Source organism: Oryzias latipes, chromosome 18, assembly GCF_053564925.1.
Source record: "Oryzias latipes strain Hd-rR chromosome 18, Olatipes_Hd-rR_3.1".
Taxonomy (NCBI): domain Eukaryota; kingdom Metazoa; phylum Chordata; class Actinopteri; order Beloniformes; family Adrianichthyidae; genus Oryzias; species Oryzias latipes.
The window spans coordinates 31,007,382-31,026,243 of NC_136254.1; the positions used below are offsets into that span (position 1 = coordinate 31,007,382).

Below are 18,862 nucleotides of genomic sequence, written 5' to 3' on the forward strand. Positions count from 1 at the left end.
TAGTGAGGGTGCCTTAGCGAAAGCGTGTTAGTGAGGGTGCATTAGCGACGGTTTGTTAGTGAGGGTGCCTTAGCGACAGCGTGTTAGTGAGGGTGCATTAGCGACGGTTTGTTAGTGAGGGTGCCTTGGCGACAGCGTGTTAGTGAGGGTGCATTAGCGACGGTTTGTTAGTGAGGGTGCCTTAGCGACAGCGTGTTAGTGAGGGTGCATTAGCGACGGTTTGTTAGTGAGGGTGCCTTAGCGACAGCGTGTCAGTGAGGGTGCATTAGCGACGGTTTGTTAGTGAGGGTGCCTTGGCGACAGCGTGTTAGTGAGGGTGCATTAGCGACGGTTTGTTAGTGAGGGTGCCTTAGCGACAGCGAGTTAGTGAGGGTGCATTAGCGACGGTTTGTTAGTGAGGGTGCCTTAGCGACAGCGTGTTAGTGAGGGTGCCTTAGCTACAGCGTGTTAGTGAGGGTGCCTTAGCTACAGCGAGTTAGTGAGGGTGCCTTAGCGACAGCGTGTTAGTGAGGGTGCCTTAGCGACAGCGTGTTAGTGAGGGTGCCTTAGCGACGGTTTGTTAGTGAGGGTGCCTTAGCGACAGCGTGTTAGTGAGGGTGCCTTAGCTACAGCGAGTTAGTGAGGGTGCCTTAGCGACAGCGTGTTAGTGAGGGTGCCTTAGCGACAGCGTGTTAGTGAGGGTGCCTTAGCGACAGCGTGTTAGTGAGGGTGCATTAGCGACGGTTTGTTAGTGAGGGTGCCTTAGCGACAGCGTGTTAGTGAGGGTGCATTAGCGACGGTTTGTTAGTGAGGGTGCCTTAGCGACAGCGAGTTAGTGAGGGTGCCTTAGCGACAGCGTGTTAGTGAGGGTGCCTTAGCGACAGCGTGTTAGTGAGGGTGCCTTAGCTACAGCGAGTTAGTGAGGGTGCCTTAGCGACAGCGTGTTAGTGAGGGTGCCTTAGCGACAGCGCGTTAGTGAGGGTGCCTTAGCGACAGCGCGTTAGTGAGGGTGCCTTAGCGACAGCGAGTTAGTGAGGGTGCCTTAGCGACAGCGCGTTAGTGAGGGTGCCTTAGCGACAGCGCGTTAGTGAGGGTGCCTTAGCGACAGCGAGTTAGTGAGGGTGCCTTAGCGACGGTTTGTTAGTGAGGGTGCATTAGCAACAGCGTGTTAGTGAGGGTGCATTAGCAACAGCGTGTTAGTGAGGGTGCATTAGCGACAGCAAGTTAGTGAGGGTGCCATTGCGACTGTGATTTATCAAAAGGATGTCAGCTGCGTTTAAACGTAGTGCGACACATCTTCAGCCTCTTTCAATGTGCATCGAGAACCACACCACAAGTCGGATTTGTCTCAAATAGTAGGTTGTTAAAACAGATCAGTCTATATGTGACAACTTTGCTGTTATTTGGTAACTTATTCTCTTTTTTTCTGTAGCTTTCCTTACTGGAATGGTCAGATACCGCCTTTTCAAAGGTAAACATCAGTGAAACTTTGGAAATGTTATTAGTTGTACAAACTGTTTTTAATGTGTTAATGTATTCCTCGTTTAGTGATGCCGGTCCTGCTTCTGCACAAGCCACATATGGGCTCCCTAATCCGAACCTGGCACCACAGCCACATTACCAGAACCGATGGGTTGGGGGCCGATCCCACTCGCACATCTCTGACCCCCGGTCCAGATCTCGCTCATCCACACCTCCGTGGTACCAGAGCAGCAGGTCCCGATCGCGCTCTCGAAGCCCCCGTCGGCATAGAAGCACCAAATATAAAGACAGGCGCAGGTGATCGACAGAAAACTAATTCTAATGCATGTGGAGTGCCAAAGAACATGGAAACACCCTTGGGGTTTCTTCATCTTTACGTATTGTAGGTCACGATCTCGGTCTTTGTCTTCACGTCATGAGCGCCCCTACACTACTTCATATCGCTCGCGCTCAAGAAGCAGGGAGAGACGATCCTCGTCCAGGAAGTCCGACAAGAAACATTCATCTCAGAGGAGGAGTCGGGAAGCCCAGATCGCCACCAAGAGGCTGACCAAGGAGCTAATGGAGACTTCAGGTCAGAGATTTAGAAACTCCTGGATTTGGACAACTTGATTTCTAACAGAAGATTCTTACTTGGCCATCAAGGGTGTAATGTTTTACTACTTTTAGTATAAATGTGAAAATATGGTGCCATGACCTTGTGTTCTTTCATTTCAGAGGCCAGGGGTTTGTCATCTCCTGGCGTGGAGGACATGGTGAAAACTTTGGCCCCCGTGTTAATAGCCGAGCTGTCCAAGATGAAGCCAGTACCCTCCTCTTCATCCCCCACACGGCCACACGGTGCGGAGGACCGTGAGGTGAGAACATCGGTACCTGATTGGCAAGAATGGTTGCCAAAGAAACATTGACTTAGACCAGGGGTGTCAAACTCCAAGCTTCTGCTGGCTTTCCAGAAATCCTGCCTGATCTGCTGCTGATTACCTGTTTCAGGTGTATTTAGCCAATAAGGAAGTTCAATGGCATTTTGGATGGAAAGCATGCCTCAAGGGGGGGATTTTGATACCTCTGACTGCTTATTGATGCTCCAACACGGCGGTGTCCATATTGCAAAAACAAGGACAACTTTCATACACAGCCACTGGGGGAGAACAATGATTTTATTTTCTGGCAATTGTGTTTGAAGTGTTTAATACTCACATATGATCACAAAACTGCTTCCTGTTTGTTTTTTCAGTGACTGTTCTAAACTTATCATTGTTTTCTTCCTAATTTTATAAAGGAAAAATTCTGCTGCATTTGACGAAATAGACTTTAGGATTTACCCTCAAAGGCTCCATACTGTGTGGTCAAAATCCGGTACTGGTTGGTTTAAATCTGTTGATTGGGTTCAACAGGGCTCATGTTTAGGACTACTACATGTATCGTAAGTGACTATTTGCATGTAGAAAGGGCTGGTTTATGGCTAGGGTTATGGTTCACGTACGTGTGGACACTGCAGCAATGTGCAATATGGCTGTTTGGATTACGTGTGGCCAACATGGACAGTCATGGACCGCAAGGACCATGCTGTTTTCACAATTTTTCATTCTGGGAATCTGCACCACACACACAAAAAAAACTCACTAAAGTTTCCACACATAAGACCTGGTGAAATAATTCTAGTCACAACAATGGGGCCATAATCTTTTATGAAGTTCAAAAAAAAAGAAGAAAAAACATGGACTAAGACACACATGTCCAGGATATAAAAAAATGTTATGGGATGGCTACAGGGCCCGTGGCTTGGTAGCAATTCTCTGCCAACATGCTCACACACACACACACACACACACCACCAGGTCTACCAGACTACAACACAAGTTTTGTTGACCTTTAACCTTTCTTGAATTTCCCTCCAAAAAATGGATCCTAAGTACCAGCTATGAATTGAAATCCCTCCTTGGGATTTCAATCTTTTACCCCGCAGCTTGTTGAGTGTCATCAAAAGGCTACTTGGGGGCAAGAAACTGTTTGTTTTTAAAGATTTTAGATTTTGAACGGCGTTAGCATAGCAAGCTCGCAAAAGGGGAGTTCCTGTGTTCCTCGCACGTTTTTTTAGCAGAATATTTGAAGCATAAATCTTTAGCACAACCTGAAGGAAATGATACCACATATGATATGAACATATTAGGAATGTGGGCGTGGTTAACAAAAACCTCAGTTGTCAACGATATTCAAAAGTTTGGTATTTCTTCTAGAACTGACAGACCTGTTTGACCGAAAAGCAGCCATTTTGAAAAAAAAGTTTATGAATTTGCCACGTAAAACTCTGAGAAGTGAAGGGCGTGTATCAGCAAGGGCGTGGTCGGGTAGTGCCTGCGGCCCGTGAAACGCCACAAGTGTTTTTGATTTTTAAATTGATTGAGAAAATTCTATTCGTTTGTCTCTCCTGACACGGTCAGTCTATCAATTATATCAATCAAAAATCTATTTTCAAATGCATTTAGTAGATTGGACCCAAACCTGATGGATATACATTTAGATATTCCTAGAAACATGTGGTCTTTGTGACTCTGCAGGAAGAGGCTCCGTCTGAAACCTCAGTGAAACTTCGAGGTGTTTTTCCTAGCGTGGCTCACAAAGATCTGCTGGACGCCATCGAGACGGTTGGAAAAACCAAGTCCCTGGTCGTATACAGGTCACAATGTCAAGTAAGTGTCACCAAAGTCTTTAGGTTTCAGGTTTTTTACTCTTTTCTTTTCAGTGATTTTATAGGTTTTTTTTTTAATCTGAACACTGGATTTTGTTTTGTTTTTGTTTTTTTAGGCCAAAGTGATTTTTGAAAACGAAGACGACGCGGAGAAGCTGATGAGCCTGAAGAGTCTTCTTGTGAAAGAAGTCCCGGTTTTTGTTGATCAAGTATGTTGCTGTTAATTTCCTGTTAAATTTGTCTAAAAAAAAAGAGCTGGACTTCGTCTTATGAAATAAAGAGATCTATTTTACGAAACATTTCACTCACCAGAAACCAGAAAAGAAGGAATTTTAGCAAAAGTCAAAGATAAAAAAAAAAATGAGTCAAATATGAGATATAAAGATACACTACAGGAAAATTAGTTATGATAAAAGTGACTACAGTGCGCTGTAAACAGCCACAGTGTGTGTTTGGAGGTTCAACAGGGCTCAGCTTTAGGACCACTTTGGTTTTAATGATCTTCTAGTCATTTAGTTCTAAGCGGATTCACTTCTAAAAGTGTAGTGTTCAATAAACTGTTGTTTTTATTTTTTACATTTAAAACATTTTTTTGTCTTTCTTAACTATTTATATAATCTGCGCAAAACTTGAAATTAAAAGTAGGAATTCTTACATCAAAAACAATGATTTGAACGATCCATTTCTTCAAACAAAGATTTCTTTGAAACCATTAAATTCTTCTCTGTTTCTTCATCTGGGAATATTCTTACAATTGTTTCTAGAAACTACTTTACAAAATCTTTTGTTTTTGTTTGAATAAAGGTTAAAAATGAATGTGTTAATGTTTTCTCCGGGAAAACGATCGACCTCTGCTGTAATTGTTAATTTTTGACTGTTTACAGATTACTTACTCTAAGACGTCCTCAAGGAAGCAGAAAAGTCCCGATAAGCAGTAAGTCCCGCCTCCCTCTGTCCTAAAAAAAAAAAGGGGTGGAGTTGCTGCTGTTGTTTCCATTTGGAAACAACATATAGAAACAGCTGTTTGAATCTCTCCACCCTGATGCTGCTTTCGTTCTGTAGACCAGGCGGAGCGTCTGCTGCCACAGTGGATGAGGAAGAGCCGAGGAAGACTTTGGAAGAGGCTCAAGAAGAGCCGAGATCTTCCTCGTCAGAATCGAGTGAGGATGAAGAGGCACCAGCAGAGGAAGTCCGGCTCCAGCAGACGCAGGAGTCTCCTGAAAGTTAGTTCTAGTTTGTGCGCCCGTCTTTATTTTTTCTTTCTCCAGAAATGTTTCAGACTTGAGATTATTTAGATTCTGGACAAATGTGACGCACAATTTAGGCTTTAAATGAAAGTGTTTATTGTTACGAGAAAAAAACTACTAACCAATAATCCAGTGGGGAGAAGTAATTGCCCCCTGAACCCTGTAAACATATGTGATAACTGCCAGTGAGTCTTTTCCAAAGTTGTGGAAGAACTTTCAGGCTTTTCACGAGGCAAAACATTAAGAGCAATTTCTTATTTACAATGTTGGCCTGAAATTGTAGAAAAGTTGGGTTTTTTATGAAGGTTAATCATCCCAGTTCAGTTCAGGGCTTTAACTAGGGGGTTCTAACTTTCTTCGTTGGTTCCTAAGTGCTTTGTTTTTTGGATCATCTTCCTGCTGCATAACTCATCTAACCATGAATACTGTGAGTTACTAAACAGGAGGACGTCAGAGCCCAGCAGCTATGTTGTGGTTGTTCACCTTTCAGCAGATCCCTGTAGGGGTCGCCAGAGAGTCATCTTCCACTGATTGGCACTGGTGGGCTGGGGACTGGTGTAGGTACCAATACCAATAAGTGTTCGGGGACCTGCGTGCATGATTGCGTAACAGTACAAGCACAATTGGTTAATCACATGGGCAATTTTTTCCCCCACAACCACTGGCACGCGGGGGGGGGGGGGGGGGGGGGGGGCTGTGATTGGCTGTCCGTAAGACAGCCAATCACAATATGTGTGCTGTCCGTTGGTCCGATGACGTGTAAGAGCGTGATTGGTCCAGACAAATTACGGTATGACCATAGAAGAAGAAAGTGTAAGTTCCGTTGTAAATAAACAGCTCCAACATAGAGCGAGATCTTCTAAACGGGCCTTTTATTATTGTTATGATTATTATTAAGTACATTTTCGTTTTTTAAATCCGTGCGGCCAGTGCTTTGTTATTGGCAGAACGGACCCGGAAGCAGGGTTAGGGTTAGGTTAATACGTGCTAACATTTAGCCGTGGATGAACTTGAACTGGAAAAACATCAGCCTTCATTCTGTCTGGACCCGACTGGAAACACAAAATTACTCTATGGTTTGCACGGTTTCTCAGGACTTTTCATTCATCCGCCAGCTCACACGGAGACACGGTTCTCGGCAGAGCGGACGGCGGTCCAAAGCCTCCTCCGGGCCGGGCGCCGTAACAAAGCGCCCTCCCCTGCCGGCAAACATGAAGCTGTGGAGCAGCAGGTTCATTCTAACGGCCAGGGATCTTTTTACAAAGTGTATTGTGGCAAAATCTCATAACAAACACTATAAAGAATGATGTCAGACACAACTTATGAGGGAATAGAATTTTAGGTTACTAAAGGAAACGTGAAATGAATATATGTAGAGCCCGAGCAGATCTCCACGCTATGTAGTTTGTCTAAGTGGGGCTACCGTAGTGTGACGTCATTACCGAACGCTGCAGGCCGAACAGCTTTGGTAGCTACACCAGCACAGAAGGGCCCAGATTTGGAAACCCTATTATTCAGAAATGTGCTTTGTTTCTTAGGTGGTTCTGTTTAGTATAAATCATTGTAGAAAAAGAGTTCTGTCTACTGACAGAAATGGGTCAGAACTCGTCACACTAACAGACTTCTCCATTTGCTCGACTTCACAGCCTCTTTCATATACAAGCAGAAGTTCTCCAAGGAGACCGTAAGTTTACTTTGCCGCTCTTTTTAAGTTCCTCTTCAAGTTTTACTCTGATCTTCTGTAGATCTATTTTCAAGGAGTTCCCAGTGTTGTTTTTTTCATCCCGAACACCCCCAACCTAACATAACCGGTGTACTAAAAATGTTGAAGGATTGAGCAGACTTGACTTCCTGAGGCGACCCAGGTCCTTCAACATTTTAACAGGATGCCCCACATGGTTCAGCGGTCTGTCATGGCGAGTAGCGTCTTCTTTTTCGCCGTGGTGTGTCGGGGTACCGGCATCAAAGCAAAGGACGCCCGACAGACCAGATCAACTCAGATAAACGTAGGGGTGTAACGGTACACTCAATTCGATTTGGTTCAGAGTGTCATAGGGCTCGGTTCGGGACATTTTCTGTATTTTTTCGGTACAAAATAGGCAGAAAAAAAATTGCTTACAAAATGCTTTTATTGGTTTTATATAACAATAAATAAAATTGACCTATGTAGGTGATCTGCTATATAAAATAATACAACTGTTATCTGTCAGGAGCCAAAAACTTTGGATAATTAACACTGGCCTGAAAAAAACATTTGAACTTGAACTTTTCTTTTCTTGTAGACCCGATTGTTCCAGTCTGGTGATGCCGTTTTAATTTCGTTAACAGATTAGATGTGTTACTGTGGCGTACGCTATCTTTGTGTGAGAATTTCAACACACAGCAGTCGGCTTATCCAATTGTCTTTTCCCTTCATGGATGCTGACAACAAAGCCAAAGTGTTCCCCCACACAGGAGGGAGATGGGGGGGGGGGGGGGGGTCCTCAAGCTCTGTCCTCTTGTCTGCATTATCCATGCTGATACTGTGGACATGCTCACTGTCACCCAATAGCGTCTCGCAGAAACTCATGGTCAACATTAGCTCCGCCTCGGCGCAAAGTTAATACATACAGAACAAAAGTGAACCGTACCGTAATTGGCGTACCAAAACGATTCAACACAACCACCTGTACCCTTAGTAAAAAGGCGGGGGCTATTGTAGGTTTTAAACTCGCCGGCCTGGAGGAGGTGGCGAGGGACAGAATGCTGGCTAAAGCGTCAAATCCCTGTCTATAAAACTGAGGACGGATTGAGCAGCAGCTTCAGCGGCAGACTCCTGTCAAGCCGATGCTCTACATGTCAATCAAAGTCCTGTGCATAAAATACAATAAAATTTAAAAACAAGATGACAACACAAACAGTGTCGACAACACACACAGACACACATCCGCACACCATAATAAAAAAGTGATAAAATGATTGAATGTAGAGACCTGGCTCACTATAACTGCTGTAAGCGTCAGGGAAAAAAACCCACAATGCATCATGTCAGGTGCCCCTCAAGCTTTCAGTGACATTGAATGCGTATTTTATTTTATGTTCATTTGTTTGCTGCTAGGAGTGTGTACATGTATATACGAGTTTTCTTCCCTGTATACTTAGTATTTAGTTCATTTTACTGTGTTGCTACTGCAGCAGCATTTCCCGTTAATAAAGTTGATGTTAATCTTACAGAAAGAGGCTCCGTCTGAAACCTCAGTGACTCTTAGAGCGATTTATACTGAAGTTCCTTACCAAGATCTACTGGACGCCGTCGAGACAGTTGGAAAAACCAAGTCCCTGGTCATCTACAGGTCAAAATGTCAAGTAAGTGTCACCAATCAGTCTGTAGGCTTCAGGTTTTACTCGTTTCAGTGATTTTATATGAGACAAGTTCCTGTCTTTTCTTTAGTCTGACGACTGGATGTTTTTTTTTTTTTTTAGGCCAAAGTGATTTTTGAAAACGAAGAAGATGCGGAGAAGCTGAACAGCCTGGAGACACTTCCTGTGAAAGGAGGCGCGATTAGAGTTTATAGTAGAGTACGTTGTTGTAAATTTTCAGTTGAATTTGTCGGAAAAAAATAACTGGACTTTGTCTTGTTATGGAAACATTCTCACCATTTTAGTAAAAGACATCATCATCCTTATTGCATCATGTCTAAATAACTTTAGATAAAAGTGACTACAGTGCGCTGTAAACAGCCACAGTGTGTGTTTGGAGGTTCAACAGGGCTCAGCTTTAGGACCACTTTGGTTTAAAGATGTTCTAGTCATTTAGTTTTGGCTGACTCACTTTTAAATGCAGAGTGGAAGGGCCAGATTGTTTTTGCAGTTGGAAAAAATCCTGTGCCTTTGAGCGCAAATTGCCCCCCCCGCCACATGTGCCATGGATGCCTGTTTTAAATGAATGTTTGTGTTAAAGTTTTCTGCGGAAAAACGATCGACTTCTGCTGTAATTGTTAATTTTTGACTGTTTACAGATTACTTACTCTAAGACGTCCTCAAGGAAGCAGAAAAGTCCCGATAAGCAGTAAGTCCCGCCTCCCTCTGTCCTAAAGAAAGGGGTGGAGTTGCTGCTGTTGTTTCCATTTTGAAACAAACCTAAAAACAGCGGTTTGAATCTCTCCACCCTGATGCTGCTTTCGTTCTGTAGACCAGGCGGAGCGTCTGCTGCCACGGTGGATGAGGAAGAACCGAGGAAGACTTTGGAAGAGGCTCAAGAAGAGCCGAGATCTTCCTCGTCTGAATCGAGTGAGGATGAAGAGGCACCAGCAGAGGAAGTCCAGCAGACGCAGGAGTCTCCTGAAAGTTAGTTGTAGTGTGTTTAGTTTGTGCGCCCGTCTTTATTTTTCATTTGTACGAATGAATCTAAAAATACTTAGTTACAAAAAACTATATTTCGTAGTTTTGGTTTATTATAAATTCTTGTTGTCAGGTAAATTTCATCCATAATGAAAATAAAACAAAAGGATCTTTATTGTTTTAACCTGAACAGGATTTTTTGGTTTTAGATTCGGCAGAGGAAACGGAGGATCCAGAGGAAGAACCAGAGTCTTCCTCCTCTGCAGGACCGGCTGAGAGGTTCTCGCCCACAGACCAGTACTCTGCAGATCCGGAGACGTCTCTGACGGTTGGAGAGAAGCTGGAGACGCTCCTGACCAGCAAGAACTTCCGTAAGAGCGTCTTGTTCCACCCAACGCAAAGTTAGAACCAAAAAAAACTGTTCTACACCAAAGACGCTCCAAGTCAGCCGCTCTTTTTTTTAAAAACGATTCCAATTATTATTTATTATTTATTTATTATTATTTCTCACATGGTTATGTTCAGTTCTAAATCATTACAGAAGTGAGTTAGAACTCGTTACACTGTTTCACACTCACTACACTACTGTTTACACCAACAACTGACTATCTTCCTCCACACACAATATTATTCTTATGCTGCACTTTATCCTGCGTTTTAATTTTCATACTTGTATTTTAATTGTTTCTTGTACATATTTCTTTATATTTTTACAGTGTTTTTACCTCTCCAAGGCTGCTACAGTTTCATTGTATTATTATGTAAACTGACAACGGATTCTGATTGTGATTTCAGGCTGTTTCATGAACAAGCAGAAGTGCTTCAGGAAGACCGTAAGTTTATTTTGACGCTCTGGATCACAAGTTCCTGTTTGGGTTCCATTCTGATCATCTGTTGATCCATTTTTAAAGAGATCCCAGTGTTTTGTTTTGTTTTTAAATATGACCAAGCAATTTAACATTACTGGTGTAATAAAAAACGGCGAACAACAGCCGTACAGTTCTGAGCCCGATTCCAGCTCAGACGAGGGAAAAAACAGAGACGTACGTGGATCTATTTGTCTGCTGGTGGATGCATCGGAATGGAGCACTTAAAAGAAATGTAAAGAAATACCCAAAAATGCAATTTTAAGCCTAATTTTTTTATATTAGTCCGCCATAATCAGAAAAAACACGTTAACATGTTTAATCATTGAACGTCTCAACACCCATCCAGAAAGAGGATTCCCTTAAAACTTTGTGTTCCATTTCCATCTAAAACCAGGGCATAAAAAACTTTTGGGGGGGGCTAACTGAACGAACGTGGAGCTTTTAGTTGGAAAACATCACGGCAGTAAAAACTAACAAAACTAAAATAATTTGGTTTCCTAAGTGAAGCTTGCCTCTTTTATTTTGACGGTTTAAACTCATCTTGACTCAGTCATGGCTGCCAAAGACAAATGACAAATAAATAAACAGGAAGTCGTGAAAGGAATGAAGTAAAAAAAAAAAAGCACTTCTGGTTCTTCAACTTTTTTTAAAAAGCGTATTTAAAACAAAAAAAGGAGGTAAATGATTCTGATTGTTTGGATAGTTTTTCAGCTAATTCGCTGCTTTAGCTAAAACTCAAAAATATAAATAAATCAGAAATGTCCTTTTTATTTATGCGGTCAGAATCTCTCTTCCCACCGTCAGAGATGGAGTCAAGCAGGAAGACAGAGACCAAACCAACGCAGAGACAGCAATAAAGTTAGTTTCTTTGAGGATCAGAAGGTTCTGCAGATGTTCTGTGAGGAACATCAGCAGTTCTTTCAATGTAAAGCTGCTGCTACACTTTATTGTAGTTTTCAGATGTAGATATTTGGATTACTGGTATTTTTTTATTTGTAATATTGTTTTTATTTTAATTTTTGGTACATTATCAAACATAATCGCAAGCTTTACACCCAATTTGTACATGTGAACTAAAATAGAATAAATAAAATAGAACAGAGAAAAAACAACTAAACAATGACCAGAAGAACAAAAAACAGATCAACCTCTACCAATCAGGAAATGAAAGGAAAGCCATCTTTTGATACATTTTTCAAATACAACTGCATTTTAGAGTATTCTTAGTTAGTCTTGGTCATCCACAGATCCATTCTCCAAATTAAGACTCTTCGCAAAACTTTTTAGAGGGCCCCACATGTCTTCCAGCAGTTCCAACTCTCCTTTCCTAATATATCTCATCCTTTCTAATGGAAAAACTATGAGCATCTGTTTCCCCCAGTGAGTCAACTTGGGCCTACAGGTTCTTTTTGCTTGTAAAAAACACATGTCAATCATAATTTGTTCGCTTTCAGTAAACTTGGGATTTGAAGGATATATGCCTAGAATAAACATAACAGGATTTGTTGGAACAGTTTTTGAAACAATCATCTCCACTTCTTTTCTAACCTCCTCCCTTGCCACATGCAGTGGAAGAGAGTCCCTTTAGCCTCAGCACACTTACAACAGATATCGGGAATATTACTGTCATATCGGTTCAGTTGCGCTGGTGTTATATATGTTCTCATTAGCCACTTGTATTGCAGAACCCTAAACCGAGTACTGATTATCTGTTTGTGAACTGTGCTACAAGCTAACTCCCAATCTTCCTTTGACAAGGTTGTTTTGAGATCCTCATTCCAGGCCTTAAGTTTAAAATCAGAGTTTTCCTTAGAGTTGGACAACAAAAGATCATAAAATTCTGATTATCCCCACTATTTTTAGATAGCATTCTTTCAAGTGATGTTTTAGTTAATTGATCACCCTGACTTTCTCTAATAAAACTCCTTAATTGAAGGAATTTAAAGAAACATTTCCTATCAATGTTATACTTGCATGTCAGTTCGTCAAAGGACATTAGTGATTCTGAATTTGGTAGATATCGATCCTGTATTGATTTTAATCCTCTCGAAGTCAAGTCTTGAAAGACAATATCTGCCCTCCCTGGTATAAAATACTGGTTTCCCCAAATTGTGGTGTACAAAGATAAGTTATTAGTCTCATTAGTATGCTTGTATACCCTAGACCAGATTTTTATCATGTATTTAACAGTTGGATTTGTAGTTGTCTTAATCAAGTTAAAAATCGTATCTGAGTAAAGATAATATGGCAGTGGTAAATCTAGACCAACAGATTCCATTTCTTTCCACTGGGGGGCCTCTATAGTTTCAAAATAAAATTTTATTGATCTGATACCAAATTATATTTGGACATTTTAACCCACCGTGGTTATATGGCAGTTGCATCATGGATAACCGAATTCGTGCTTTATCATTTTTCCAAATAAATGCAAGAAATTGAAAAAATCATCAGGTGGGGGCAATGGCAAATTCTGAAACACGTACAACATTTTGGGGAGAATATTCATTTTTATAACATTAATTCTTCCCATCAAGGACAGAGGTAAGGACAACCACCTATCAACAGACACTGTGGTTTTATTTATCAAAGATTCATAGTCAACCCTAACAACGTAGTTTAGTTTACGTCTGATTTCTATACCTAAATATTTAAAATGATCCACGAGTTTAAATGATAAAGCCTGCGAGTTAGGACTGCTAGCTTGTTTTTCATCAAGTACTAGAATGGATGATTTTGTACGACTATTGACTGTATAACCACAGATCTTGCCAAAGTCTTCTATCAGTTTTAAGATAATTGGAATTGTTTTACTCATGTTTATTACTGGTATTTTAAGTTGGAATAAAATCTTTTATTTTGTAGACTTTAAGGATTTGATTGACCCTTTTTACCAAGTCAGGACAGAAGTAGCAAAGACAGCTGATGGATCTGCTCCAAAAAAAACCATCACTTTACTTCCAAGACCTAAGTAGTGACCGTTCTTTTGTTTTGGTTTTAATCTTCCAGTTCAAGAAGACAGTGTTTTTGGTGAGCGGCCTTCCAGAGTACGCCAGCGGCAGCTACACGGAGGAGGAGCTCGCCGCCGTGCTCCACCCGTACGGGTTCCAACACACGAGCGACAGCGTCTATGTGATTCCTCAGACGAGGATGGTACGCAGAAACTTTGACGCTTTTAACATGAAAAGCCTGGAGATGCTTCAACAGAAGTCTTTCACAGCTGTTTTTAGATTCAGATTCTTTTCTATGGGATGTAGCTGGTGGCTTATATGGGTAAAATGTTTTCTGAAAGGTTTGGATGTGTGAGGAAAGACTCATATTTCTTCCTCAAAAAAAATCCAGATTTGAAACTTCCATAATCCTAGTTCTGCTCACTTGATGAAGAAATGCAAAACGCTTTTGTTTAAACGATTTCTATTCCTGTTTTGCTCTTGTCAGCATGATCAATGTTAATGATGTTGCCCTGATTGATCAGAACTTGAATGTGCTTCTGTTTGTTTTCATGATAGGCTATCGCCCAAATGCCAAGTGTGAAGGACTCGAAGAACCTCGTCGATCAAACCTTTTCTGAAGGCATCTCGTTTCAAGGAACCACGCTCAGCTTAAAACCTTTCAACAACACCTTTACAATGTCACCGGTGAGCTCAGGCCTCTACATTTAGCTTCAGCAATTAGCATTAGGATCTAGATTTTGCATCCATATCTACATTTTGCATTAGCACTAGCATATAGCTTCAGCACCCAGCATTAGAAGTTAGCATTAGCATCTTGCTTCATCATTTAGCTTTAGCCTCTAGCTTCAGCCTTTTGCATCATTATCTAACTTTAGCATCCAGCTTCATCTTTTAGCTTCAGCTTTAGCATTAACATCTTGCTTCATCATCTAGTTTCAGCATATAGCTTTAAGAGCTAGCTTCAATATTTAACGTCAGTATCTAGATTCTGCATCTAGCTTTAGCATCTAGCTTTAGCATCTAGCTGTAGCATTTAGCATCATTATCTAACTTTAGCATCCAGCTTCATCTTTTAGCTTCAGCTTTAGCATTAACATCTTGCTTCATCATCTAGTTTCAGCATATTAAGAGCTAGCTTCAATATTTAACGTCAGTATCTAGACTCTGCATCTAGCATTAGCATCTAGCTTTAGCATCTAGCTGCAGCATTTAGCATCATTATCTAACTTAAGCATCATCTTGTAGCTTCAGAATTTAGCATCTGTATCTATCTACATTTAGCTTTACCATCTCGCTTTGCATGTAATTTCAGCATTTAGCAACAGCATCTAGCTTTAGCTTTTAGCTCACAGCAGTTTCACCTCCAGTGGGTTTTTTTTTTTTGTTTTAAATCGATGTTTGTGTTTGTTTTTGCTGTCACTGAAGTGAAGGCTCACTTTAACTGTTCTTTGTTTCAGTTTGGCTTCTACAAGTCTCTGATGACACTCATGCACTTTGTAAGAAACACGCACACACACACATTTTTACACCAGGGCAGTTGATCCAGTGTTGATGTTCTTTGAATTACTGCAACTCTGCATCTACCTTTAGCATGACGCATTTGAATTGCATATCTGCATCTGAATTAACTGTTACACTTTGATCGTGTAAAGATCAGCAACGTTTATGACGTGAAGCGCCAATTCAAAACTCTCTCCTTAACACAAAGACGTACAAAAACTTTTCCAATAGATCTGAAATTGTATAGAGTTCACAGACAGCAGGTCAAATAGCTTTTTAAAACATTTTGGCGTTGCTTTCATAACAACACTCCACAGGGAATACAGGTCGAAGTTGAAATATTATTACAACTATGTTTGTTTGTCCTACCTACAGAAATAAGATTGGAAATGTCAGAACAAAATCAATATTTTAAAGACTTTACAACCAATAACATTTAAAATAAATGCTGCCAAGTGTATTTACTCTTCATCTTCAGTTACATAATGATGTGAGAAGAGGTTTCTCCGTTCCCCAGGTGGTGACTGATGGAGGAGAGAGAACCGTCTACATCCACAACATATCGTCCAGTGACACCATCAAGCTCAGGGAGGATCTGAGGAACCTGCTCCGCATCAAGAACTTCCTGCCTCTGATGAACAGAGTAAGAAGCGCCCGTCCTTCTCGGAGATCCCCGTAGAAAAGGCGAGCTGACGGACGGTGAGCGGCTCTGTTTGCGTTTCAGCTTTTCATCGAGTTCGAGAGCGTTTTGGACGCCGATCTGTACGGGATTCGGCTGAGCGGCCAGATGTTTGCCCAGAAGTACACGGTCTACAGGATGAAGTCTCCCAGCAGTGCAGAGGAACCATCCACAGGTGAGGCTGCTGCCGGTTTAATTCAACTTCAAGTGTTATGTCTTTACCCGACTCCAGATTCCTCTGAACATCTTCTGATCTATTCTGAAAGTGTTCCCAGTGGTCTTTGAACTATGATCATTCTGTTTTTAGACCAAATGAAAAAAAACTGTTTAGTTCTGTAGAGTGCTGTAGAAATTCACCTCTGAGTTGTTGGCGGGACTGTTGGCATAGAGCAACCCCCCCCCCCCCCCCCCCCCAAGGATTTGAATAAAAATATACTCATTTTCTGAATAAATGTCCTTGACATCAGAAAAATGCCAAAAGAACGCGTTAAAAAAGGGCATTTTCATCAGAGCGCGACTTTAAGTTTACTAAAAAATTCCACTTCTTTATTCTTTTGTTCAACTTTATAAAAACAAAACAGTTTTGTTTCTAACAGTAAATGCAGTTGGAGGATTTCCTTAATGGTCATACTTTTTGCATGAATATGTTCAAAACTAAAGCTCCAGAATGGCGGACGCCTCCGTTTTGGATGACCATGAAAACGGCGCCGTTCCTGTACCCGACTGCGACGCACTCCTTCATCAGTCCAGGTGAGGAAGACTCACCACAGCTTGATGTCTAGATGAACGCGAGGGATTCTAACCAGCGTTTTTCTTTTCTTCTGTCAGCTTGTGTGTCTGTTGATCAGCCGGCTGACATCGTGGTGAGAAAACTGATCCGGTTTTGGATTTCTGAAAGGAGACGTCATGACGTAGCAGCGATTAAAATCCTCTTTCCTCCTGCTGCAGAAAGCGGCCGTCATTGGCTCAGAGTTTGCCACGGTCATGCTGAGCGGTTTACCGGAAAACGGCTACACCCATGAGGACGTGGCCAAACTGGTGTGGCCGTTCTTCAGCACGCCCAACTTCCAGGTCCTGAACCAGAACCTGTACGTCCTGCCTCTGCAGAGGAGGGTGAGTTCAAGGGTTAATTGATTTTTATTTTTTTGTAGAATTCCCTCCAAAAATGTTTCACTATGATGATTATTAAACATCTACAAAGGTTTAAGTTTATAAAAATATGAATTCCCGCAAACTTTGGTAAAGGTAATAAATACATGTTAGAAGGGCCTATATAAATGCAAAAATAAACTTATTTTGAGGTTTTAAGTGTCTTATAAAACTAATTTCTCACTAAAAACAACCCCAAAGCGGTCTTTTGATCCATTTGCGCATTTCTAATTCAACCTGCCCCTCCCAATCCACGAAAATGTACAGGTCCTCACATTGTGATGTAGATAAGTGAGGAACCGCCCCTTCCATGAAGAGTCTGTGCTATTGCTCCGCCCCCAGGCTAACACTCACTCGCTGTGTCTGAATCCCCCCCCAACCCCTATCTACTAAAAAACGATCTAGTGCCCTGGATTTTGAAATCAATTCAAGAACCATGCTCATGACTATTTTTTTCTTTTTTTAGAGCGGATATGACGTTAGCGATTTCACGAAGTAAGAATCTCATTGATATGACCGTTTTACAAATAAATATTTGATTTTAAAATACATTTAAATACTTATTTTTTTGTGGCAAAACTTGTTTGACCATAATGCATTGTGGTCTATATTGGTCGATCCAGTGAGCGTCGAAGGACATATGTAACATGTACATAAAGAATGTTGATCACAAAGGAGGGATTCCTGTTTCTGAACGACTTATTTTGATATGTCTCTCCTGCAGGCGTTTGTGTTTTTCAGCAACTGGACGGCGTGCTCCGAGTTTCTCAAAGAACACGTCCGAACCCCCGTTTCTCTCAAAGGTCACACTCTGAGTGTGCAGGTCGTCTTGGAGAAGATTCACCCGGGCTCCAACCAGGTAAACCCGCTGACGCCCCCATCAGAGCCGCCCCATCCGGGTCCTCAAAGCCTTAGGTCACATGCAACCGGACGATCCTCCCGCCAATTTTCCCAAAGTAGCTTGACAGGGTCGGGGAGAGCGCTTGAATGTGCCTGATCTACTTTATTTCATTCTTTCTGCATCTCGCTGAAGGAAACACGAGTTTCCCCGCTCATCGCCACGACGACGGGCTTACACGTCACTCTTTTGCAACCGGTCGCTGAAATACAATCTTTCGCTGGTCAGTACAGACACTTTTTGTCCCCCCCAACATTTGGATTCAAACTCCGCCCACCCATTCATACGAGTCTCTGGAAAAGTAAAACGGTTGGCCAGAAATGTACAGCAAGAGTGACTGACATGTCCGAAACGAAGTACTGCTACCACATCGGTACCGATACAAACTGTCAGTACTTTCGTTTCGTGAATTACGAAGGATACCAAATCTAAGGCCCTGATTGGACAAGTTTAACTTTGAACACGCGTTCGATGGCGGCGTGTTTTCTATGCAGAGCCCGAAAAGATAAAAATGTGAAAGTGAGAGTTTTGATCGTGGAAGCCTGAAGTCTGCGCAGACTTTCCACTTTTCACTCCTTCATGTTGGTTTTATCTTTCGCAGAGCACCGTGTACAAGAGTCTGATGAAATGGAGCAGTCCTGTAAGTTCTCCTCTGTTTGATGTCGACATCAAAGGTCGTTTTCGACGATCTGAAAAGAAGCTCTGGTTTTCATTTCCAGCTGAAGCCAGATCCAGAGTTTCTGAATAACCGGCTGCTGTCAGTGGAGGTGACTGACACTTCAGCAGCCCTGGTCATGACGATCATGAAGGTGGTGGATTCCATATCTCCTTTCGTTAACTTCCTGCCCCTGGCCAATCGGGTGAGAGCGCCGCTTGCTGCTGTCGGGTTTATATCATCATACAGTTGGTTGGATGACGTGTTAAAGACTCCGTCTGCCTCAGATCTACGTTGAGATGCTTTCCGTCATGGCCGTGATCGACGTTCAGCTGAAGATTTCCTCCATGGAGCCCTCGCAGCTGCCCTCCGACTGGTTTGTGTTGTTGTTTTTATAAATATGTCACCTAACTACAAACGCCTGATTACGCCAAAATAGTTATC

At 42.0% G+C, this 18,862-nt stretch overlaps 2 protein-coding genes across 4 annotated transcripts in view; one reads left to right on the top strand and one right to left on the bottom strand.

Moving 5' to 3' along the window:
- The window catches only part of LOC101175026 (uncharacterized), a 31,811-nt gene that overhangs the window by 6,710 nt on the left and 6,239 nt on the right, over positions 1-18,862 (top strand). For 2 of the 3 annotated variants that reach the window (XM_011487296.4, XM_078935746.1), the window contains 27 exons: positions 1,412-1,450; positions 1,528-1,758; positions 1,848-2,035; positions 2,179-2,318; positions 4,020-4,151; positions 4,267-4,359; positions 5,035-5,084; positions 5,213-5,373; positions 7,044-7,081; positions 8,611-8,742; positions 8,860-8,955; positions 9,396-9,445; positions 9,569-9,723; positions 9,927-10,088; positions 10,513-10,550; positions 13,593-13,736; positions 14,093-14,221; positions 14,995-15,033; positions 15,555-15,680; positions 15,762-15,891; positions 16,377-16,466; positions 16,545-16,579; positions 16,665-16,829; positions 17,590-17,724; positions 18,365-18,403; positions 18,483-18,623; positions 18,706-18,794. In XM_011487296.4, the coding sequence (XP_011485598.1) occupies positions 1,412-1,450; positions 1,528-1,758; positions 1,848-2,035; positions 2,179-2,318; positions 4,020-4,151; positions 4,267-4,359; positions 5,035-5,084; positions 5,213-5,373; positions 7,044-7,081; positions 8,611-8,742; positions 8,860-8,955; positions 9,396-9,445; positions 9,569-9,723; positions 9,927-10,088; positions 10,513-10,550; positions 13,593-13,736; positions 14,093-14,221; positions 14,995-15,033; positions 15,555-15,680; positions 15,762-15,891; positions 16,377-16,466; positions 16,545-16,579; positions 16,665-16,829; positions 17,590-17,724; positions 18,365-18,403; positions 18,483-18,623; positions 18,706-18,794 (2,967 nt within the window). The remainder of the gene's footprint in view (positions 1-1,411; positions 1,451-1,527; positions 1,759-1,847; positions 2,036-2,178; positions 2,319-4,019; positions 4,152-4,266; positions 4,360-5,034; positions 5,085-5,212; positions 5,374-7,043; positions 7,082-8,610; positions 8,743-8,859; positions 8,956-9,395; positions 9,446-9,568; positions 9,724-9,926; positions 10,089-10,512; positions 10,551-13,592; positions 13,737-14,092; positions 14,222-14,994; positions 15,034-15,554; positions 15,681-15,761; positions 15,892-16,376; positions 16,467-16,544; positions 16,580-16,664; positions 16,830-17,589; positions 17,725-18,364; positions 18,404-18,482; positions 18,624-18,705; positions 18,795-18,862) is intronic. The other variant, XM_078935745.1, reaches the window with a different exon arrangement.
- Positions 1-18,862, bottom strand: part of LOC105356355 (uncharacterized) — a 71,853-nt gene that overhangs the window by 5,648 nt on the left and 47,343 nt on the right. The window lies entirely within an intron of this gene.